A 24525-nucleotide genomic window follows, 5' to 3' on the forward strand; every position below is an offset into this window, starting at 1 on the left:
AAAACTGCTATCCGAATTACAGATATTGTTAATTACATTGTTAAGGGTATAAGAGTGTAAAATGACAGCATTCATTGATTTTTGCCATCTCCACTCTCCACAGACCAGCTGATAAGTTGTCGCAGCAGGCTGTCCCACAGACAAACCATGTAAGCCACCACAAGACCAAGACTTTCGATTCTGAGACAACAAGACAGATGATTCATGAGGTTCTCCTGGAGCCCATACACCGTGACGCAGAGGAGCGTTGCAGCTTTCACAAAGACTCTCCTGCCACCATCATGTTGGATCCCCCCATAGGAAGCACTGGCCTAGAAATGGACACGCACACTTCCCTCCCATCTAATCCCGCACCCTCTGCCGTACCACAGCCAGATCACATTTCGGCTTCAGCGCCTGTGTCCAGGGTGCCGTCCCGTGCTCCGTCACGAGCCGCTTCGACTTTGCCCTCCAGCATTTGCACAAGAAATGGCCTGGTCTCCACACCCAGCCCCATACTGGAACCCAACGGCATCGCAGCAGGGACGTATCAAAGGGCCCCAGAGCCACCTGCTAATAACACACAAAAGCACGCTCAGAGGAGAAGTACCCTTGAGCAGGTGGAGCAGTGGGTCAAAGTACAGAAGGCTGAGTACAAAGGGTAGGTCATTGCAATATACAAAAATGGTTTTTTTTCTTTCCAAACAAAGTTACAGAGTGCTTCACAGAACAAGATGGGAAACAAACAACAAATAAAAAATTTAAGAACAGATAAAAGTGAAACTTTATAAGGTATCAGAATGCTGGCAGCACAAGGAGATGAAAGTGAGAGATAAAGCCAATTTAAAAAACAAACAAAAAAAACAGGTGAATTAGCAACAGATATGAAAAATTAAAGTACATTAAAAATTATCACTAGGAGAAGATGATAAAACAGCTATGAAGGTGAAAGTGGAGGCACAGAAAAAGCCTGCTTATGAAGAATATGTCTTTAAGAGGGATTTAAAAGACGATAGTGAGCTCCCCTTGAAACCGTCTCCTCAGATTGTTCCAAAGAGTGGGTGTCCTGATCGAAAAAGTCTGATTACCCTTGGTGCTCAGCCAAGGTTGTGTGATGGGCAGCAGAGCTTTAGGTAAGGGCTTAAGGCTATGACCAGGAGCGTATGGTGTCGGAAGATCTGAAATGTACTTTGGTGTGAGCCCAGAGCGAACCGTAAAAATCAACACTAAATTCTCATAATTAAAACCTTAATTCTAAAATTAATGGGTAACCAATGAAGAGAAACTAAAACTGGAGTGACATGTTCTCTTTTTTTGGTTTAGTAAGAAGTCTGGCTGCATTTTGGAACAGCTATAAGTTGGTGTAGTCTTTGTAGCTTAAACATGTAGAATAAATTGCAATAATCTAACAAAGAGGAGATAGAACCATGTATGACCATCTTTACAATTGTTTTAGATGAAATCGAGCTGATCTTACGTCTCCTAATCTGCATAAAATAAGACTGGACAACTAAAACAACAAGCTTGTTTGACCTGAAGTGGTTGTTAAAAGTCACCCCAAGGTTTTTACAGTATTGGCCAAACTTTACAGATATACAGCTCAGGTGTAAGGAGGCAGTGTGCCAGTAACATTTACTTCTGTATGTATAGTTGTCTGGCATCTGCATAGGAGATAAAACTCACACTGTGCCTTCAAATGACGAACCTCAGGAGTAACGAATAAAGTATAAGTTTATATCAAATTAAGTGCTAATGATGTGTCAATGTTGCCTTTTTGCCCTTAGAAGTAGCCTAATGTTTTCTTGCTGTTTCTACTTAACAGTGCCCCATCCAGAGAGAACACCCTCCCTCGTCGCACACCACCAACGCAACACAAGTACACCTCCATCGACGCCTACCAAACCCTGCCAAAAACTCCTCGCCAAAGTCCCCCACCTGGCCGACTCGGCGAGTACAAGTATGCCCAGGACCGCCTGAGTCACTTTCGCCTGACCCCAGATCAGGGGGGCCCGGCGTCCAACACTGTCTGGCAACTGTATGAGTGGCAGCAGCGCCACCAGTACCGTCACGGCAGCCCTACCGCACCGCTTTACACCCCGGCCCCAGAGTATCCATTTGGCCCCCGCCCACCATCTACTGTGCCTCCCTCCTCTTCAGCACCTAGGTCAGAGGGCTCTCCTCGCTGTGTCTCAGTACCACCATCATCAGCAGACATACCTCCACCAGGCCCTCCTCCTGGTATCAGCCGAACCCTGTCCCCCGCACGGAGGCCACACACGCCGGCTGAGCGGGTGACAGTCAAGCCTGTGAGTGATATATCCGTGTTGAACATCCCCTTCACTGTTTCCCCTCGCAGGACCAAATCACAGCTGTTTAAGGTAAGATAACCCAGCTGCCATACTGTTTGTTATAGTGCTTCAATGTTGTTATAGTTTTTAGGTTTCAGCTTTCATGTTTACAGTGCAGATTGTCCAGATTGTCATGCCTTATTCCAAAAATGAATTAAATTATTTTCTACATACAATACCCTAAAGTTTGCTTGATATTCTTGTAAAAAAAAATTTGCCATGACACTCAAACATAAGCTCAGGTGCATTTTGTTTCGACTGATCATCAGTCAGATGTTTCTACAACTTGACTGGAGTCCACCTGTGATAAATTCAGTTGACTGGACATGATTAGGAAAACAATATAAGGTGCAATACTTAACAGTTAATGTCAGACCACAAACCAGCCCATGGAGTCCAAAGAATTGTCTGTAGACATCTGAGACAGGATTGTATTGAAGCACAGATCTGGGGAACATTACTAAAACATTTCTGCAGCATTGAAGGCTCAATGAGCACAGAGGCCTCCATCGTCTGTAATTGGAAGATGTCTGGAACTACCAGTATTGTACTACCAGCATGGCCAGTCTGAACGATCAAGGCAGAAAAGCTTAGACAGTGAAATAAAGAAGAACCTGATGGTCACTCTGCAAAGCTCCAGTGTTGCTCTGTGGAGAAGAGAACCTTCCAGAACGGCAGCCATTTTTGCAGGACTCCGCAATCAGGCTTTTATGGCAGTGTGGCCAGACTGTAGCCACTCCTTAGTAAAAGCCACCTAACAGACTCTCAGACAATGAGAAACAAAATTTCTGGTGTGATGAAACAGACTGAACTCTATATCCTCAATACCAAGTATCGCATTGGGAGGAAATCGGGCGCAGCTTATCATAATAATCATCCCTAGAGTGAAGCATGGTGGTGGCAGCGTCATGATGTGAGGATGTTTTGATGTGGGAGACTAGTCAGGATGAAATGCAGATAAATGATGAATGCAGCATTTCATAGAGGCGTCCTTGATGATGACCTGCTCCAGAGTGTGCTGGATCTGACTGGGTTGAAGGTTCATTTTCCAGCAGGACAATGAACCAAGATAGCCAAGCCGAGATAACAAAGGAGTGTCTTAGAGAGCAGTCTGTGAATGTCCTTGAGTGGCCTAGCCAGAGCCCAGCCCTGGAGATATGTGAAAATGGCTGTGCACTTGACAAGAGAAACTGCCCAAAAATAGGTGTGTCAACTTTGTAGCATCACACTCAAAAAGACTTTAGGCTGTAATTGTGGCTGTAGTTTCCAGATACAGTATAATTAATGCATGAAAGAGAAAGGATAACATTAATAATGTCCAGGTTCCTTTAGGCAAAGTGGTGATACTGTGCACAGAGAAGTGTCCACACACACTGTGAAAATTACAGGCAGTTCTTAATCAATGGAATGAGATTAAAACTTTACATAACGGGGAAGAAGCACTGTTTTTTGGCGTCATAATTACATTTTAGGCAGTTAGCTTACACTCTCTGAATCATCTTATGATACCCAAATCCCCAGATGCACAAGATTTAATCACATAATAATGCAAGAAAAAGGGAAAAAAAGAGAAGTATTCCAAAGCAATGTTGTGATGTACGAGGGTTATGTTCTGTAATGATAGCTTGTGTAGATGTTCTTGATTAGGATGACAGTACACAAACTACTGTTACAGCTTCTGTTGCATATATTGATAAATGTATTTCATCTAATTCTTACTTCCAAGATTGCACCATTGTCTGATTTTCCCCCCTGTTAAATGCAATATCAGTTAGTTTTGTATTCAGAAAAGTGTTAGTCATTCTGAACATCGTAGGCACATGTTGGAACTGTGCCTCATTGTATCCTCACTCACTCAAAAGCAGACTTGAAACGTATACATTATACATTGTTGACAACACATTTTCTCACTTATTCAAAGCATGTAAATGAACATCTGCCCATTTGTGTGTGAATACACCACTTTTAATATAGAGTGAATAATGATGGATAATTACATCCACACACATTTTGCCCTGAGATTTAAAAAAATTACAGCATTTCGATGTTAAGATCCAATCAAACATTGCATCTTCTAAAACAAGACTTGTGGCATTCTGCATTCACTCTTGTTCTAGAAAATAGCGTCTAGAGTAAGACTGCATTGAATCTGTAATAAATATTTAATATGAATGAAGTCTTATATGAAATTTTAATCTTACTTCTTCAAACAGTCTACATGAATGCGTTGTCTGTGTGTTATAGGCTGCTACTGTTGAGAGACGATCAATGCCTCCGTCCGGCTACATCACTCACACAGTCAGTGCACCCAGCCTTCATGGCAAAACGGTAAGTTTCTCAAATAAACATATGAAATGTGAATGTGAATTTTAAAGGTTGTATAAACTTGTTGTTTATACATAGCTTTTCCATCTCAATAAGTCAGTGACTCGGGGAATATTTCTCTGCTATGAGTGAATTTTGATTGCTATAAACCAGTCATTAATAAGTCTTTTTTTGTTGTTGTTCTTGACCAGTTGGCAGTAGCCTATGTTGTTGTCCTCCTGCCTTTTGTTTCAGCACCATTCATCCTCCTTATTTTAGCTGCAAATTAGCCATCGACTAAACAATTTGCCAATTAGTTGTGTGAAGTGACCTATAGTATTTAAAGAAGAGCAGTCTGAGCGAAGCTTTTGTGCTTAGTATTAAGATTTGCTAGATTGAATCTCTTGTGATGCATGTGACAGCCCGAGGAGCTCACTCTGCTCCTTATTCAGCTGCGTCGCCATCAGGCCAAGATGGCTTCCGCACGTCAGCAAACGTTAGCCCAGCTCCAGCGGCTCAATGGTCCCAAAGATCCTTTCCAACACAACCACCTCTTCAGTGCTACCACCACTAGCACCAGTCCCCTCCTCAGCGCCGGCCCCTCTCCCGTGTCCCATGTTGGACACATGGGCCTCTCGGCATCACTTGGCCCTTGCAACACCCAGGTGGGGGCTAATGCGGCACGCCTGCCTGTCTGCCCCTCATTTTACCAGGGACTCATAGAGGTTGCCACTAAAAATTGTGCAGGGCTGCATTAGTCTTAAATCATGAATACCATTTCAGTTTTATAGCTTATTTTATACACATAACTCTTTAATTTGTTCCTAATGTAATGCATTATTAGCATTTTCTGGCTCAATATTTATGCGCATTATTTATACCACTGTGCAAGGTAGGGTCAGTCAGTTTGTCTGTGGGAGGAAGCTGAGGTATCCAGAGAGAACCTGCACAGGTACAAAAAGGTTCTGGGTTTAAAATTCAAATCCAGAACTGCTTTTTTGTGTGTGCTAGGAATCAGACCACAGTGTTGCCCTGTAGAAAACAATCCTAATTAAGATAAGTGGTCACAGTACTGGTTTACAAAAAAAAGTAATGCATTGGTGGTGATTTCTTTGGTCACTGTAAAGTCTCTTTTAGAGTGTTGAAAACCTTTGATCTTTAACAAGATTTTGTGAAAATAACCTTTTGATTTTGCATTCAAATTTCTGTAAGTAATCTTAGTCACCAGTTCATCCTGGCATTTTCTCTTGAGACACCACAAGGTCAGGTGGTAATTTTCAGAAAATCTATTTTTAAAGTGCCTATGAGTTTCTATTTTATAACTTCAAGTGAAGTTCTCTATAGTGAAAGCAGCTGCATTTCTCCAATCCTAAGTAATTTTTGTAACCCTCCTCGTCCTGCGATCACGCAACACCAAGTCTGGATGCTGAGTGATTGTGCTTTTCACACTTGAAACCCAAAAACATTAATACACAGGTTATACAGTATCGCATCAGCTTATAGTCTCAAACACACCATCTTCTCAAGGGTATTATACTGCCTAAAAATACTTTCATTGAACTGAGGCTTTCAGTGTTCACCGATACTCATATCTCTTACTTCCATTCACATCTAAACAGTCTTTATACTGTATTGAAAAGTTACCAACTGTAAAAACATATAAAATCTGAAATGGTGATCAAGAAAACTCAGATGATGAATGAAGCCCAACCAAAAGACTCAATAAGATCCTAGTATCCTTATATTAGTGGCAACTTCTACTTTAAAGTTCCTTTGCTTAGCATCGAGAACCATCTGCCTCTTGTCCATGTGCTGTTCTTGGCTGGTCAGTTTCCATGTCGTGCTTCTACTGATACTGTTCATGGCATGTTGTGTTGCTCTCTTTTCGACGTCCACAAAGCCATCCCATGCTTTAGCAAACTGGCAACCTGTGGATGTGTTGTTCAGCTTGGTCCTCTGATGCGTGAGTCTTATTTTCGGCTGTATAGAAGTTTGCTTCTTCTACTTCTTGCTTCTATTTTACTTTTGAGTGGCACGTACGGGCTGAATTCAAAGCTGAATTCAACAATATCTCAAGATCTTCTACTTCTTCTAAGAGATCTGGTTTCTGCTCGTCCTGTGATGATTGCAACTTCTCTGATCATGAAATAAATGAACACATTTTTACTGTGTGTCTCAGTGTATTGTGGTGCATGTGTGCGTAGACATATAACAGCAAGTCACACACATCATATTTGATACCAAAATCTCCCGGGATGCAAAATTAATAGTTTCTGTTGCTTCTATAGATTGATGTTTCAGTGGATTGTTTAGTGCCTGTTGGCACACATCAGTAATCCAAGCTTGCATATTTGTCATCTTCTAGGCTGATGACACCTATATGCAGCTGAAGAAGGACTTGGAGTATCTGGACCTAAAGGTGAGAAAGATAATGATGGACAAAGTTGATCACCTGATTCCCGTTAGCTATTTTAATGAATCTTTTCCTTTACTTTAAGTGTTTTTTTCCCTTCAGCTGCGCCTTTCTGATTTGAAATGTCTCTAGTGTAATCTAACACGCGTGGTGATTCTTACTGACAGCCACTTCCTTCACCCTTGTTGATCTGTTGAGCGGAGACAGCTACAAATGTTGTAGCTACAAAAGGAGATGTTCAAGCATCTGTGTGGGACCAAACATCCCTAAATCCTTGCAGTGATCTTCTAACTCTTTGAGTGGTTTTAGAAGCATCTCACAAAAGCAGCCGCCATTTTGTGATTGCGGCTCTGTGTCTTTGTGATTTTTGACTCCCAGATCAGAGCTCTAGAGCCCCTGATCCTCGCAGTTCACAGTTTACTACTGCACTGCACTGCTGGGCCTCTCAGGCCTCTAATGAACGTAAGCTCTGTGTATGCGCGCATGTATGTCCAGTATGTGCACTATATTAAAAGATGTAGAGCTGTGTGTAGTATGGCTGTGTTTGTGGGTGTGATTCCTGCTCGTGCATGTTTGCTTAGTGTTCAGAGGGACACAAGCTCAATAGTCTGTGTGTATGGGGTGTGTGTATGTTTAGACGTTTAGAGAGTGTGTGTTCTAGAAAGACCATCCCATTGCCTACAGCACTGCATCTACAGCTTGAACTGAATATGATGTCTTCTGTCCATGTTCACACAACCCCCTCCCACCATGTGGCGATGTTGATGGCGCTGTTAAATAATGGGCATGGGATGGCTCGGCAGTGCATGTGTTGTGGCTGTGGCCCGGTGGTTGAAAAGCCAGCTGCTTCTACCATCGTCTCTGAAACGCTGCACCTCCTTGACAATGATGCAAGGCTCTACTGTGTCTTGTTTATTTATTTGTTTGTTTTATTTAAAAAAAGAGAACACACTCCTAAAATAAAATGAGCAAAACAGAAAAACGTCTAAACATGAATAAAAAAAGAGCTGTCACCAGTGAGTTTTAGTGTTAAACATGGTGCACATGTGCTATATTCTGAGATTTGTAAAGCTAGCGAGCGTAACGCCAGTAAACCTCACAGTGGGCACCTGAAATTCGCTCCACTGCGCATTCTTCAAAGATCTGTTTTTTCACAAAAAAAAAAAAAACAGCAAGTGGAAACCGATAAGTCATTTTGTGCAGAGCTTCAAAGTCTCCATAGCCATTGTGTTGTTCATGGCAAGAGCTGATTTTGTGTGGCAGAAGTCTCATACTGTTATGTACACAAGGCTTAGGGAATGTGTCATAGATAGCCTGTCGCAGCCCATAATAGTTTGTAGCCGGTCTCTGTGTTTTGCATTTCCCTTACTTCAGCACAGATGTACCATGGAGTCGTACACTTTTTTGTTTGTTTTTTACCACAACACTAATATCTTAAAATATTAATTTTGGAATTTCCAGGTACTGAAGGAGTCAGGAAAACCTGTCAAGGTTGCAGAAAGTGATGTGGATGTAAGTACGAGCTTGTTGACTGCACTAGAAAAAAAACATAAACAAAAATACACTTTAGACTCTGTGATGAGGTTGTGTTTGATAATTTTCAGTTGTTACTTTGATGTCTCGAGAACTTTTTAACCAATCGGTGAAAAGCGTGTTGGTTGGACATTTCAGGATGCTGTAGGTTTTTTTTGTTATATGTTTCTATTACAAACTGCATTTACCTGAATGAACAAAGATATACATATATTCAAGGACCTTTCTATTTGATGCATATTCAGAATATTCATAAACAGGTTTAATGTTTTTATGTAATAGATGAAACAGTCAAACACTCATTCGCTGCCTTTCAGCCAAGGGAACACTTAATTCTAGTTTCTTCTGACTGTTGTGGTTCAGTTGGGAGAAAAGTAAGGGCAATTTAGGCAAAACAAAACATGGATCCTGTGAAAAAAGTGTGGGTGGACACTTAGATTTCAGGAGAAAAAATCTTGCGGAGAATGTTAATAGTCAAAAGCTTTGAGTCTTTCAGTCTGATAATTCCCTGCAGCTTTTCAAACCGTCTTCGTTTTCTCTTATGAAAGTATTTCTCACGATTTACTTCTCACACACAGTTTATTTAAAATTTATGAGCATGTTGTCTGCAATGAATATTTGAGGAGCTCCAACAACAACATCGCCATGGAGACAACTTGTAGATTAATAATTTATTCAGTGGAATATAAAAACCAATGTAGAGTGTAAAAGAAAAAACAATATATACAGAGAGGTACTTTGTTCACATTAAGATTTTCACTTTGAACCTTTTTACATGCATGAAGTGATCCCACCTTTGCTTTCAGTTCAATCAGAGATTAATTAACAAGGCTCTGAGAGTCTGACACTGTAATTAAACATGTCAGGTGGGTTGCACTCACTTTGTTTAATTGCTTCACTCACAGTAATTCTAAGTACACCAAAACGAGACAGCGGAGTTGTAGGGCTGCAAATCTCAAGTGTGCTAAACCCATATGCATTAAAATGGACGTATACACAAGTATGTGTGCCCTCATGTTACTATAATGCTCACACATGCTTACGCTCAGAGACGTTTTCATTCACTGCACCTACACAAACAAGAGGAAGTTGTAAATTAAGCAAATGGGCCTCTTAATTACCAGAGGTCAAGACGCACATACACGCACACACTTTGGTGAGCACTTGAGGCATTTTATCTGTGAGTGTACAAAGGACCCCCCTTCCATTCCTTTCCCTGCCCACTCGACTCTTTGTCTCCATCTGCAGGTGAAGTTGAGTCGGTTATGTGAACAGGACAACATACTAAAGGATCTGGAGGCGAGGATCAGCTCCCTGAAGGACGACAAGGTACACAGTAATAGTTAGAAAGACTTTAAGCCAGCCATGCCAGGACATTCTACCCGCTGTAGTCAGTCAGATGAGTCAGCCTGATTCTGGCTTATCAGTCTGAATGGAAAGTGTTACAAAATTCTAGGAAATACTACATAAAGTGCCCCATACTGTAATTAGTTGAAATATATTTGAGTTTAATAGCTTAAAGCAGCTGTCAAAGTATGTGGCAGCACACATCAGAGTCAAAACAAGTTTCCTGCTAAATGTAACCTTCACTGTCATAATTAGGAAAGTCGACTGAAGTAGAGACAGACGCTTTATTTACCTCAGCTTTTACTGTTACAACCCCACATGAAAGTACACATTCCTCATCAGATTCTGAATACAACAAGGTGTTATTTGCAAAATAATGTAGGGCGTGCAGTTAAAGTCTGACCATATACAGCTCAGGATCTACTTTAATGAAAGTCAGTCGGTATCTCATGGCAGCGCAGCTCTGTGGAAACATGCTGCCCCCTGGAGGTATTTTAAAATAGTCATCTGCTGAATAGTAAGTGTCCATTTATAGAACAGCATTCTACAAACAAGCCAGGGGTCGGTTGCTCTCTGTTCATCTCATGCTGATCTTAACCTTGTCTCTTCAGGACAAGCTGGAGAGTGTATTAGATTTGTCCCATCAGCAGATGGAGCAGTACCAGGAACAACCAGCTCATGCCCACAAAATCGCCTACCAGCAGAGGCTGCTGCAGGAAGATCTGGTGACGATCAGGGCGCAAATATCCCGTGTTTCCACGGTATCTATGACTGAATGTTATTGTATAAACACTCATTTCACAGTCCACACATAATTCTACAAATGCATTTGTTTCAATGCTTGCAGCTGCTTGTTATTATGTGCCATATGTTTAACAGTGTGCCTCTAATACACTTTGTGTGTGTATACAAAGTGTGTATACAACTTAACAGGAAAAAGCTCATGGCCTTTATATCTTATATGATACCGTGTAGATTAATTATTTATTTATTCATCACGTTATAATGTGCTCCATTATTGACTTATGGGTTTTTGGTTTGTATTGTTTTTTTTATGCGGGGAGGCTAAAATGGGCATGTGGGGATGGATGACTGCAGATCAAACCTCCCTACAGGCACAAATAAGAGAACCTGAACCCGTTTACCGTGGGACTATGTATTAAGTCTTTCTGCATGTGTGTGTTTGTTTAATGCAGGAGATGGCACATGCCTGGGAGGAGTACAGCAGGCTTGAGAATTCAGTAGATCAGTTGAGGCTAGCACTGCAGGCACAAATGAACCACAGCTCCACCTCTCAGGTAAAACGTGTTACTGCATGTTAGAGCGGAGCCAATCTAGTTCTGGATTTTCAGTTAAAACAGGCATTTACTCATAGCCTGGATTTTATATGGCGCTTCTTTGTTTTTGAAGACTATTTTTATTTTTATTTATTTATTTTTTTGTATTTTGTCATCACTATATTGCTCGAGTGCAGACTCTCACCCTCGGAATAAAATAGAAACATTGCATCAGCAATTTTAGAATTGCAACAATTTTTACATAGTGTGTGTCCCTCTGTGTAAAAACAGTTTAATAATATGCTCAAACATAAGTGAACAACTGAAGAGCAAGCAGTTTCATGGCCGGGTGTGGCCTGTTTAATAGTCTTTCTTTTTAGTATTAATCAATAGGTCAGTTGTGGTCTAGAGAATTCTTGATGCAAGTAGAAGAGGGCATCATTCGCCTGAAAAATCACGAGTTGGTAAATTCTTAGAACGGAATGCACAGACAACACAACACCACCAAAAGACCTGCAAAATCAAATCGAGAGCTAAAGTGGAAGACAGTAGAACATTTTCCTTGGTAATAAAAGAAATAAGCCCTTTACTAGATGTAGCCAAGTAAGAAAAGCCCTTGAGGAGATGCATATATGTACTAGAGATGGACCGATCCGATATTACGTATCGGTATCGGTCCAATACTGACCTAAGTTACTGGATTGGATATCAGAGAGAAATAAAAAATGTAATCCCATCCACTAAATATCAAAAAAGCTCCTCACAAAACTTGCGACATGGCATAACTCGGCTCATAACCGTAGCACGTCAGAGCAGTATGCATCACGTGATAGAGCGGCTGTGTGTATTTGTAGCCTCGCTACCAAACCGGCATTTCATCTCCAAGAAAGTTATCCCAGAGAGAAGTAAAGCAAGTGTGTAAGTTCATCTCTGAATGTTTGTAAAGCATTCCAAAATGAAACCACATCAAATATGAGGTGAACTGAGTCGGATTCCTTCTGCTGATTTTGTCTTTATGTTGTTATACAGCAAGAGAAAGCTGAGATGAAGCGCGAGCTGTGGAGGATTGAAGATGTGATGGCCGGACTGAGTGCCAGCAAAGCCAACTACAAGATTACCATCGACTCTGTCCAGAACCCAGGTAGAGAGCCCAAAACCAGAGGACTCAGTGCAGGGACTGGTAATGATAACCAGATAGGAAGAGAGTCATTAAGATCCAATAAAGGCCTTGATCTCAACACACCTTGTAGGTGTATAGCTAAAAATGGCCACATGGTCTGATATTTAGTATTTTATATTCTGTGCATATTGTGCTGTAATTACTATTACAGTGAGTCTGACTATGTCACTGACTTTCACTCCCTGTTCTTCTGCTTTCCAGTCAAACTTGGATTGAAACTGTATTTCTCTTACTCCTTCTCTCAGTGTAAATGAATAAGAAATTCTTCCCGTGCCTGGGTGTAAACCTCAGTGTAAAACGTCTTATATTTAAAATCTAAATTCTGATTTCTCTGCATTCACACATCCCACCAGAGAGGAAATTAGTGCCTTCAGTGTCAGAACCAGCAGTGCCTTCTCCCAGTGCAGCGATTCAGCCTCCTCCTCGCAGCTCCATCCCAAACATCCACTCTTATACTTTGCCTCACAGCACTGTGCCAAAGTGGGTGAGTGCCACAGCTCTGCTGGTAAAAACGTCAGAGTCAGCTGAAAGTTAACTTTCACGAAGTTGCTGGATTTAGTCTAAATGAAATGTTATCAGCAAAATAACGATGCTTTCTTGTCCTCGTTGCTGCACAGGCAGAGGACAGTGCCCCACCCAGGCCACCACTGCCTCGCCAGTACGACTATGAGGATATACCTCCTGTGGTTCCGCCCCTCCCCAAAGAGGCCTCAGTTATCCGCCACACATCGGTGCGTGGGCTGAAGCGCCAGTCAGATGAGAGGAAGAGGGACAGAGAAAGTGGGCAATATGTTGTCAATGGAGACTATAAGGTACGCCGCCATTTACTCCCTGTTGTTGTGTTAATTCTGTGTGTATTTTCTCTACAGGTTAGATCAGTTAAATATCTCATTTTATATTGTTCGCTGCAGCCAAAGAAGTCTATCCAGTCCAACTTCCTGTTTAATCTTTTCTGGTTTCAGGCTGACTTGCGTTCATACCTGAGTGAACCAGAGCTGCCAGGAGTAAACCACCACAACATTGGGTCTGACACTGACTATCAGTATTTCTCAAGTAAAGGTATCTGAAAAGTAATGTGTAAATGATATATGGTATCTGACTGGAAAAGGTTTCCTGTTGAACTTGATTACACAATTTTAAAGCAGCCAGTGATTTCCCATCAGCATTGTGTAGTCTAGTTACAGTATATTTTAAATACCATGAAAAGTCCTGGCTACATACATATTTAAAAATACAGAATAGAGTTGTGTTATGATGGGATGGAGATGTAAAAGATGGAGGTGTAATCATAAAAAGATTCAAAGAGGAAGTGTGTAGTGGAAAATACTTATTTTAATAAGAAACTAAGATGAAGTCTCTTTAGACTTGAGTATTCATCAGTTAAAATTTGAAACATGCTCTTATTAAATGGTACATGGACTGGTACTTACACAGGGCTTTTCTACTCTGACTACTCAAAGCTGCTTATCTCGCTAATAAGCCTTCCTTTAGTTATAGAATTGTCATCATTTGGAGGCTGATGTTTGACAGTGGATGATTATCTGGAATTTAATTAACATTTTTAAAATCTAAAATGTAACATTTTTTAAAATAAAGAATCTGATTTTGTAAACAGTTTTTACGTTTGCCAATTACATGAAGGCATCTTTTAATGTTGATTCTTTTTATAACACCTGACCCCTCAGACAGCACAACATTTGTATATTAATTCAAGTCCATATTCCTAGTAGATATTCCATAAGAGATTTCAATGTTTTCATTAAATTAATTTACTGCTCTTGTTATTTTCTTGGTCTGTCAGGCTCCTCCTCTCGACAGAACCAGTCCAACTCATCTCATCTCATCTCATCCTACGTCACCCTAAGGAGAGGACTTGGGAGCTCTGCAGCAAAGGTGAGTAAAGACAATAAACTGGACAAACTCAGGGTTTGTCTGTTTTTAAAAGCCTGTTGTTTTTTTTTGTGAGTCCTGTTTTAATCTTATGTTCAATTACGTGTTTGTTTTTGTTTTTAATATGATATGTTTGCAAACTGACACCACTGGAAAAATCTCTCACTACAACTTTCTCCCAGTTTTGTCACTCGGTTTGTGGACCATCTGTGTGAGCAGTAGAAACAGATTTTTTGCATCTGTATCCAGGCAAATTGATTTTTCTTTTGCATTTACTACTTCTGCTATTTAACTGTTTGGTTTTGTGTCCATTTTGTTTTCTGCCACTTTTGATCTGTCTTATTGGTCCAGACCCAGATCTTCGAATGTGTCCAGTCTAACTGATATATTTGGCAGTGTGGATGAAAAAAAGCTTTCTTGATTAGGTCCAGTTAGCACCGTGTGAGGACGAATGATTAGTCAGTCAATGATTCTGGTGGGATAGAAACCACTGTAAAGCTGTAAGATGGATATTTTAAAGAGCCAGTGTTTGCTTTCTTTCAGCAGCTGTCAGCCATGGCTACAGTTTTAACTTTGCTCTACTTCACTCTTACAATCTCAATAAAAAGCAGCATGTTGGCATGGCTATGCATCTAATTGGCTTCATAGTAAGGTGGATAGTTGATCTCTAATGATTGGTTAGGGTGGACTGTATCCTCTCCCAAATGGAAACTGTTAGAGTGGATATGTGGTCTGAGTGAAGATAGAAACTGGGATTTAAGGGTGGGAATTCAGACTTCTTCTCTTATAGCACTAACCAAACATCCCCATGTCATACCAAAGCTTTCCTTGTTCTGTTTTTTCCTGCCTTTACTCACTAGGAAAGACCTAAGAGTGCCTTGGAGTGTCTGTCATCAACTTCCGAAGTCCTGCAGCCCTCGAGCAGCCAGGCCAGAGGCCGAATGACTGCGGAGGAGCAGCTGGAACGAATGAAGCGCCACCAGAAAGCGTTAATTCGGGAGCGCAAGAGGAACCTCAGCCAGGGCGAGCGTTCCAGCACGGGCCTGTCTGCCTCCAGCGTCACCGCCCAACGCTCGTCGTCCTCCTCAAGGCTGCCCTCGAGCACGTCCGACCCTCCAGCCTCCGTACGTTACTCCCAACCCCACCGCAGCAGCAGCAGGCACAGGGAGCACCACCTCCACCACCAGAGCTGATATGCCACGCTCCCACCCCCAGCCACATAATATACTAGTGGAAATGCTAACACACTAGCACTGCCTGCCTTGTGTAACCACTAGCCACTGATGGTAGCCAAAAGCACTAACAAGCTAAAGGGCGGGACTGACTACAGCTGGCTAGCTAGCGTGGATAATACTATAAGAAGAGTTGGAGAGAAAAGGAGCACAGGGGATTGTGGGTAATGCTTGGCTAGTTTCAGACCAGAAAAAAAGATGCCCTGTCTATTTTATTTTATTATTTAAAGGTTCAGGTGAAAGTGAACTTTATTTCCACTGCTCCCTGGTGGGACCTCACTGACACAGTTCTGAATGTAAATCCATTGAGAAGAGGAGTGAGCTGAAGGCATCAATCTGCCTTCCTGTCTCAGTTTTAGTCACCACAAAGTAGAGAAAAGAATCCATTTATGTACATCTACATACTGTGTACTTGTACACTTTTATTTATTTACTGAGTGATATTTTCAGTATACAGCTGTACAGTTATATTTTGTAGAGATTTGGTATTTAGAGCATATAAAAGAGTGAGGGAAAATGTCAGAAAAAGAAAATATACATTTTCAAGTTGATGAAATGAAGACAGATGCAATGTTACAAAAAAAAATCATGATCCCGCCTCCCTGCTTTCTTTTCTTCACTCAAAATCCAAGTGCCTTGTTATGTTGAGGATCTTTTTTGCCTTTGTCCTAAATGTACCTCCTTAATCAGCATTTTAGCTAATCATGGTGTGTTTACAGCATGCGTCCCCACTTCAGAATCATAGATTATGTGCAATAGCAGAGTTTAGTCAGGAAGTTGTGGGGACAGTGCTGGTTTTTATCCCTAAAGGAAAACTTTGACATTTGACACTTAGAGTAAATCTAGCTTACAGCTAGCTGTGCCCCTTGGTCTCAGTGAAGAATACCGTAGATGCTAATGTGCTTGGATGGAAAAAAAATATTGAAGCTTAAAATGTCAAAGTCTTCCTGTAAGGTTACATGACACACGATAACTGCCGTACTGGTGTTATGATAGCAGACTAACCAAATGTTTAACCACACAGCTGTGAGAGCTGCCTGTAAATCAACTACATTTCCCATAAACCCTTGAAATCAAATTTTCCTATAACAGTAAGCAATACATAGCTTGTCACCTTCTGCTAATCATTTTCACCCTTTTCAGTGCACATGATGATAATAATGATATCAATAACAATAATGATAATGCCAGAGTATATTTTATTTTTATGTACTTCACCAGCATTAGACATGTTTATTTATACATCATTTTTTAAACTACATAATTACTTTTTAGCTTTTGACTGTGTTTCATAATTACACTGACATTTTTAATGTTGGAAAAGAAAGATGGCCTGTTTTGTTTTTTTATAGAGCATAATAATACATGACTGGATAAAGCAACTGGGCTGAAATGCAATAAAAAAATATGTGTGTGTGAACAAAAAGTGGACAACTTTGTCACAGGAGATCTGTGGGAAAATTAAACAACTTTTAGTGATCTGAGGCATTAATGTCCTTAAGAGAGGAAAAAAAAGAAATTTGTCTTTATCAGATTTACAAAGATGCATTAAAGAGATTTTTTGCTTATTTTTACTCCGTGTATTGTTGACACATTTCCTGCTAACATTTGAAACAAATAACCCCTGTTACTGTTGTTCTAGTTATGTTCCTTCAAATGGCACAGCTGTCCACTCCTTGTTTTCAGTCAGATATTCACCCCAAAAGCTCTTCTGCCATATTGTCTTTATCTTTTCACACCTACATAAAGCCTATCAGATCAAAGTGTGGAGTAGTAACACGAGGATGCTCAGTTGGAGAGTAGAAATATAGTAAAGAACTTAAAGAAGTGAATTGCTAATCGCCACCTAATTCTGTGTAATCGAGAAGCAATGCACAACTCTTTCCCCTTTTCTTTTCTATCATGTAGAGATTTGCACTTGACAATAAAGAGTTTCTTGCTTCTGAATCTGTTCTTTGCTGTGTTCTTCCTAATCCGGTGGGGGTTTGAGGAATCTGTGCCTGCATGGTCTTCTCTTTTTATCTCTGTCCTTCTGTGTGCGATTGATTCTCCTGAGCACAGCAAGGCATGGGATGCAGTGTTTCTCAGAGCATGTGAAAGCACCAGCAGCTCAGACCCTGCTGCAGGCTACTGGAGTGGGAAGGATGCATGCATGGCTTTGATGCTCCTTGGATGATTACTCTCAAGTACCTCTCACCCCACACACACACACACACACACACACACACACACACACACACACACACACACACACACACACACACACACACACACACACAAACAAACAAAGAAGAAAGGGCAGATCCAGAAACACATACGAATCATTTGGCTGTCTTGTAGTTGCTTGTGGTTACAATGCTAAGAACAGTCTTTTCAAATTCTTGGGTGAACTTGCTGTAATTACTCCTGGTTACACGAGTGATGTGATTATGTTTGCCTCTCTCTGTCTGAACCACAGCTTAATGCAGTAACATTACACATGCACGCAGGTAGAGTTTCTTTGTGTAGTCAGTCTTATCCTGCACAACATTTTTATTTTTATTTTTTTGTGGAACCAGTACTTTTAGCAGTGTTGATTAAAAACATGTTTCAGTGACCCAGATATTTAATTTATTATTAATTAATTTATACATTTTTGTAATTTTAAAAATTTTAATCTGTCAAGTTACTTTTTTACTAATGCCTTCATCTCTGAAAAAAACCATTACAGCCTAAAAGAACTTCTAATATGTACAGCAGCTGATGCTTTAACTTTAATCTTGCAGTTACTGCAGGAAATCTGACCTGGAATCATTATTTATAAACACTGTGTACATCAGATTTGGCTAATCTGTCATTCTGATAATAATGGTATTAATATTTAACACACAAGACTGTTCCTTAACTTAACTAAATGATTCAAGATTCTATTAATGATAAGAATAGGGTTTTTCCCCCCCCACAGTGTGGTAAGCTTTTAATTCTGACTCGTCCCCCTTGCAGGTGTTTGACTGGCAGGAGGAGCGACCTGTGGCAGAAGGTCAAAGCGATGAAGGGTGGAATCCAGTCAAAGAGAGGGGCAGGATCCAGTCAGATGAGTGGGTGACAGTAACAGCTACACGCATAAGAGAGGTGGATGTGGAACCTCTCGACTATGACCTGGATATCAGCCGAGAGGTACACACACATGTGACTTCAGTTAGAAGCAGCTCAGTGAGAAAGTCGCAGCATCACTAATACAGAGGTTTCTTCCTGTCAAAGAGTTTGAGGCTTGGTCCTGAAAGTTCCCTGACATGATTTTTGCTGTGATTTGGTGTTTAATGAAAAGAAAAATTCATTTGAAATAAAAATCTCTACCTTTCAAACCACAGACCAATGTGTGTGACTAACTGTTTGCCCAACATGCAGCTGTCCAAACCAGAAAAAGTTCTCATCCCTGAGCGCTACATTGAGTCTGACACCGATGAGCCTCTTAGTCCAGAGGAGCTGGAGGAACGTGCCCGTCGGGCTGAGCGAATCAAGACCCTGCTGGCCAAATCCAGGTAGATGGTGCTCATACCGAAGTTATACCAGTTGAAGGAATTTAGGGGTAAAGATGTCGTTTTTTTTGCACTTGGATATATACCAGGTGGGAGGTAAGGCCTTAGTGGTAATACATCAGATACATTAACACTTGTTTGTGTGTGTGCATGTCATTCTGTCTGTAAATATGGTAGAAGGAAAGGTTCAGTGTAGTTAGCGGAGCAGAGTGGGGTCAACAATCCACTGAAATTATCCTTAGGTCTTCAAAGTCAACTTAATGTTTTATTGGTTGACAAAAAGCTTTTTAACTTAGAAACTATGATTCTGTGCTGTGCATTATCAACACATAGAAAGTACTGTATAAAGATTTTAAATACATCATATTTTATATCTCACCTCTCCTTCAAGGTCAAATAAGGTCAAACTTTCATAAAATGTCTTTTATCTTAAAAACTATGATTAAAATTCTGCTGCCTTTGTTTGTGTTTGCAACATGTAGGAAATGATACTGGTTTATGGGGACTCTAAATATCACATTAGAGTTTGCATCCAAATATCATATCACATTTGACCTCTAACCTCACTTTTACGTTTCATGTCTGCCTTTCTTTTAACTGGACCCCAAAATGCGTAACATCTTTTAAGAAAGTACTGTCAAAGGAAAGAGAATGAATCCAATAAAAAATAATAAAGTTTGTGCTCTCTGAGTGCTTGTTATTAATAATCCCACAATCATTATACGTATTCAAAAGGGAAATTAAGTACTGTAAATGTACCAAACATCTCCTGTGTGCTTTCTGAATAATTTCCATAACTGTTTTCATGGTCGATAGGTCCATAAAGCTTCTTAGTTCAAGTGTGCTGTTCAAATCAACACTATATAGTCAGTCTCATTTGTGTCCTTTTATGCAGTGTCCAGAACATACAGCCATCTGCACCGCTGGACTTCACTGAGCTGGATTCAGCTCTGCAGCAGCAGGAAAGGATCATGAATGTGTCCCAGATGCTGGCTTCAGAGGCCTCGCGCAAGAGCAAGCTTGTTGCAGGTTAGTTAGACAAACATCCACAGCAAAGTTTTTCTCGACTGCACTTCTGAGCCTTCATGAACACATTTTAAATACCTTAACTTTTACTAGAAGCGCAAGTCATGCCTAAAATGAGACCACTGCAAAGTAAAGGCCAACCAGAAGGTCCTTGCTTTGCCGAACTATCCAATAAACCTCAGTTATCAAATGTGAACCTGATAACAATTCTCACAGAAAGTACAAAACAAAATCCTTTTTCTCGAGTCTCTCATCTGTTTTCGTTTGTGGCTGCCACTGTAGTTGCCTATGGTTACAATCAATTCTTGTTTTACTCATGGTTTAGTGGTAGTGGTAGACTTTTAGCAGGAAAAATCTTAGATCGACATCTCAGTCTGGCAAAGTGTGATTTTTTTCATTGTCCCTGGTGTGTAGGGACTGAAAGACTGGAGAGCTGGTGAGCATATCTGGTCCAGGTACACCTGCCCTGACCTCCAGTTCATGTTGTGTGAATTTATTGTGTCTGTTGTGTGTATGTCTAAGTATATGTTGTTTTGTCAGGGTAAGGAATGTGCACAGATTGGTGACAAAAGTTCTTGGGTTTTTTAAAAATCTTTATCTCTCCATTTAATACTTTTTCCCTAGAACATCTGTGGACAGTCCTGGTTTCTTTATTTCTGGGTGATATTCTATCCAAAGAGCCCCAGGGAGCAGGTTTCACATTGATATATTTGACTTCTATAATAAAATGTGTCTGCTAACCAAAATAAAATGACCCATTTTGAGCCTAAAAAAAGCCACTGTAGCCCAATGAACTCAAAGCTTGGATTTCCCTTTAACACAGTGAGAGCTCAGTGACAGCTGCTGACAAAACATGGCTCATAATTTATAAGTTATTCATAATTTATTGTAAATTTCTTGGCTGAATCCTCCTTTTAACTTTGAACTCTGCTGGAGTGAAGGGAAGCAAGCAGTTCATTAGAAATTCAAGGGAAATTGTTCCAGAAGACCAATTCGTTGATCAGTTGGAGCTCATCTCTAGTCAAAATCCGACTTTGTGAAACCTGCCAGATATTCCCCATCAGGAATCATTTCGAATGAAGTGGAGATGCTGCTTTGGTGAAACCATTGTGGCCTTTCTGATTCCAGTGGTGTTTTGGTACAGGTGGGCTGTTGATCTTTAAAAGCAGTTGATTGAACTGTTTGACCTGCATCAAACAGTTCAATCAAATGATGTCTTTTGTTTGGTTTTATGTTCAAAGTAATGTTGATAGGCACCTGATTCAGGGCTCCTCCACGTATGCATAAACTGTTTACAAGGGACATAATTTTTGAGGGGAAAATAATCCTACATCTTGTTTGCTGGAAATATGTTTGTATTCTGCACAGAATAATCTGCTGTGTAGACCTCAGGGTGGTCCTGTGGCCTATTGCACTGGGACATTGGAGACTTTGAGTCGTGAGGGTTGCTGGGTGGGTCCTCTGTGGATTGAGCATATTCAGGTGCCTCCCACTGACACTCAGATTGGGATTTAGGAAGTGTTGATGTTGGATCAGCGCCTTTGTTTGTTTTGTGTAATCTTTGAAATGTTCCTGAACAGTTTTGTGGATTTATCACTGTTAAAATCTGTCAGTGTTTTTATATATATGTGTATGTGTGTGTTTTGGTAATAAAATATGAGTGCAGTAAAATCTACTGATGAAACAACTTTTCTTTTTCTTTCCTCCAGCAAGAGCTACTGCAGACCACTGATCCACAGGAACGACCGGTGCAACAAAACGGAGTCTTTGTGAAAGGAGCTTGAACTGGAAGGATCTAATCATTGGAAGTGGACTGATTTACATATAACAAATGCCTTTTTTTAATGATTGAGGACTAAACACATTTTTTCAAGAGTTTTTCATTCATATTTCTGAAGTGGTATCAGGTTTTCTTGCTTCTGCAATTACACTGCACATTTAAGTAATTATTTTTAACACAAGTTAGTTGCTTTTTTAAACTCTACATTTACTTTACCTGTACTGTTGACATGAAAGTTTTAGCTGGATTTCATTTCAGCTGGATTTCAGTTTTAAATTGCAGCGAGATCACTTTGACCATTATTTATTGCAGTGTTTAGCTTCATGGGCTTCATATACTTTCCCAGCACTGTCACTTGATGATCCAGAACCCGTCAGTCATCACAAAAGCATTAAAAAATAATACAGTTTAACACATTAAAAGAAGTTATTACAAAAATAAATATTAAGATTGAAAATGTTTACTTGTCTTCTTTTTTCATTTTTAAAAAATATTATTTTCTGGATATATATTCATCAACTTAAGTTGAATAAAGCATATTAGAGAATACATATAAACATAATCTACACTCAACAAAAATATAAACGCAACACCTTTGTTACTGCTCCCATTCCCCATGGGATGGACGTAGAGACCTAAAATTCATTCCAGATACACAATATAACCATCCTTCCCAAACAGTGGTCACAAATCAGTCCAAATGTGTGGTAGTGGGCACATCTGCTATATTGCGATAATCCATCCCACCTCACAGGTGTGCCACATCAGGATGCTGATCTGACATCATGAGTAGTGCACAGGTGTACCTCAGACTGCCCACAACAAAAGGCCACCCTGGAATGTGCAGTTTTGTCTCACAGCAAAATGCCACAGATGCCACAAGCAATGAGGGAGCGTGCAATTGGCATGCTGACAGCAGGAATGTCAACCAGATCTGTCGCCCGTGCATTGAATGTTCATTTCTCAACCATAAGCCGTCTCCACAGGCGTTTCAGAGAATATGGCAGCACATCCAACCGGCCTCACAACCGCAGACCTCGTGTAACCACACCAGTCCCGGGACCTCCACATCCAGCAGGTTCACCTCCAAGATCGTCTGAGACCAGCCACCCAGACAGCTGCTGGAACAATTGGTTTGCACAACCAAACAATTTCTGCACAAACTGTCAGAAACGTCTCAGGGACGCTCAACTGCATGCCCGTCGTCCTCATCGGGGTCTTGACCTGACTCCAGCTCGTCGCCGTAACAGACTTGTGTGGGCAAATGCTCACATTCGATGGCGTCTGGCACGTTGGAGAGGTGTGCGCTTCACGGATGAATCATGGTTCACATTGTTCAGGGCAGATGGCAGCTGAGAATGTCCCAGTTCTTGCATGGCCAGCATACTCACCGGACATGTCACCCATTGAGCATGTTCGGGATGTGCTTGACCGGCGTATACGACAGCGTGTACCAGTTCCCACGAATATCCAACAACCTCGCACAGCCATTGAAGTGGAGTGGACCAACATTCCACAGGCCACAATTGACAATCTGATAGACTCCATGCGACAATGTGTTGCACTGCATGAGGCAAATGGTGGTCACACCAGATACTGACCGGTTCTGGGTCCCCAGACCCCCAATAGCGCAAAAAACTGCACATTCCAGGGTGGCCTTTTGTTGTGGGCAGTCTGAGGTACACCTGTGCACTACTGGTGGTGGTCAGAGGGCCCGGTGGCGCCAGTGTTTGGCAGCCTCGCCTCTGTCAGTGCGCCCCAGGGTGGCTGTGGCTACACTGTAGCTTGCCATCACCAGTGTGTGAATGTGTGTGTGAATGGGTGGATGACTGGATATGTAAAGCGCTTTGGGGTCCTTAGGGACTAGTAAAGCGCTATATAAATACAGGCCATTTACCATTTACTCATGATGTCAGATCAGCATCCTGATGTGGCACACCTGTGAAGTGGGATGGATTATCTCAATATAGCAGATGTGCCCACTACCACACATTTGGACTGATTTGTGACCACTGTTTGGGAGGGATGGTTATATTGTGTATCTGGAATGAATTTTAGGTCTCTACGTCCATCCCATGGGGAATGGGAGCAGTAACAAAGGTGTTGCGTTTATATTTTTGTTGAGTGTAATTTATTTTCCAACAATATTAAGCCTTCGTGGCAGATGGGCGCCCCTCGCTGAGCCTGGTTCTGCTGGAGGTTTCTTCCTGTTAATAGGGAGTTTTTCCTTCCCACTGTTGCCAAATGCTTGCTCACAGGGTGTCATATGATTGTTGTGGTTTTCTCTGTATTACTGTAGCGTCTTTACCTTACAAACTTAAGGCTTTGGCGTGTAGTTCTGATTTTACACTATATAAATAAAATTGAATTGCTTGGTGAATAGTGCAGTAGACCAGGACTCTAAGACCAGACGAGCCAACCTGAGCACTGCCTGGATTGACTAAAAGAAAGCTTACGACTCACTATCCCACAGATGGATCCTGGAGTGCTTGGCACTGTAAAAGGCTAATAGTATGCCGATAACATTCATCAGGAAATTGCTGGGACTGTGAGAGACCAACTCCAAGGCAATCACAGAAGTTACTATGAAGTGCAGAATACACCAAGGTGATGCACTGTCCCTACTGTTCTGCACAGGCCTCAACCCCTGAAGCTAGCTCGTCACTAAAAGTGGATATGGATATAGATTCAGAAGTGG

At 41.1% G+C, this 24525-nt stretch overlaps 1 protein-coding gene across 1 annotated transcript in view; it reads left to right on the top strand.

The window, feature by feature from the left end:
• LOC146628287 (pleckstrin homology domain-containing family A member 7-like) overlaps window positions 1–22234 on the top strand; it is a 144997-nt gene extending 122763 nt beyond the window's left edge. The window contains exons 10-27 of the mRNA XM_085359451.1: window positions 104–640; window positions 1802–2357; window positions 4572–4655; window positions 6997–7050; window positions 8506–8556; window positions 9826–9906; window positions 10536–10685; window positions 11121–11222; window positions 12231–12342; window positions 12735–12865; window positions 12999–13193; window positions 13344–13440; window positions 14183–14274; window positions 15132–15395; window positions 18486–18659; window positions 18891–19024; window positions 19917–20050; window positions 21757–22234. Coding sequence (XP_085215577.1) covers window positions 104–640; window positions 1802–2357; window positions 4572–4655; window positions 6997–7050; window positions 8506–8556; window positions 9826–9906; window positions 10536–10685; window positions 11121–11222; window positions 12231–12342; window positions 12735–12865; window positions 12999–13193; window positions 13344–13440; window positions 14183–14274; window positions 15132–15395; window positions 18486–18659; window positions 18891–19024; window positions 19917–20050; window positions 21757–21779 — 2971 coding nt within the window. The 3' untranslated portion in view covers window positions 21780–22234. The remainder of the gene's footprint in view (window positions 1–103; window positions 641–1801; window positions 2358–4571; window positions 4656–6996; window positions 7051–8505; window positions 8557–9825; window positions 9907–10535; window positions 10686–11120; window positions 11223–12230; window positions 12343–12734; window positions 12866–12998; window positions 13194–13343; window positions 13441–14182; window positions 14275–15131; window positions 15396–18485; window positions 18660–18890; window positions 19025–19916; window positions 20051–21756) is intronic.
• Window positions 22235–24525: the final 2291 nt, after the last annotated feature.

This window comes from Diplotaxodon limnothrissa, linkage group LG7 (genome assembly GCF_057381915.1).
Source record: "Diplotaxodon limnothrissa isolate DT_005_m linkage group LG7, D_limnothrissa_male_GT1.1, whole genome shotgun sequence".
NCBI classification, from domain to species: domain Eukaryota; kingdom Metazoa; phylum Chordata; class Actinopteri; order Cichliformes; family Cichlidae; genus Diplotaxodon; species Diplotaxodon limnothrissa.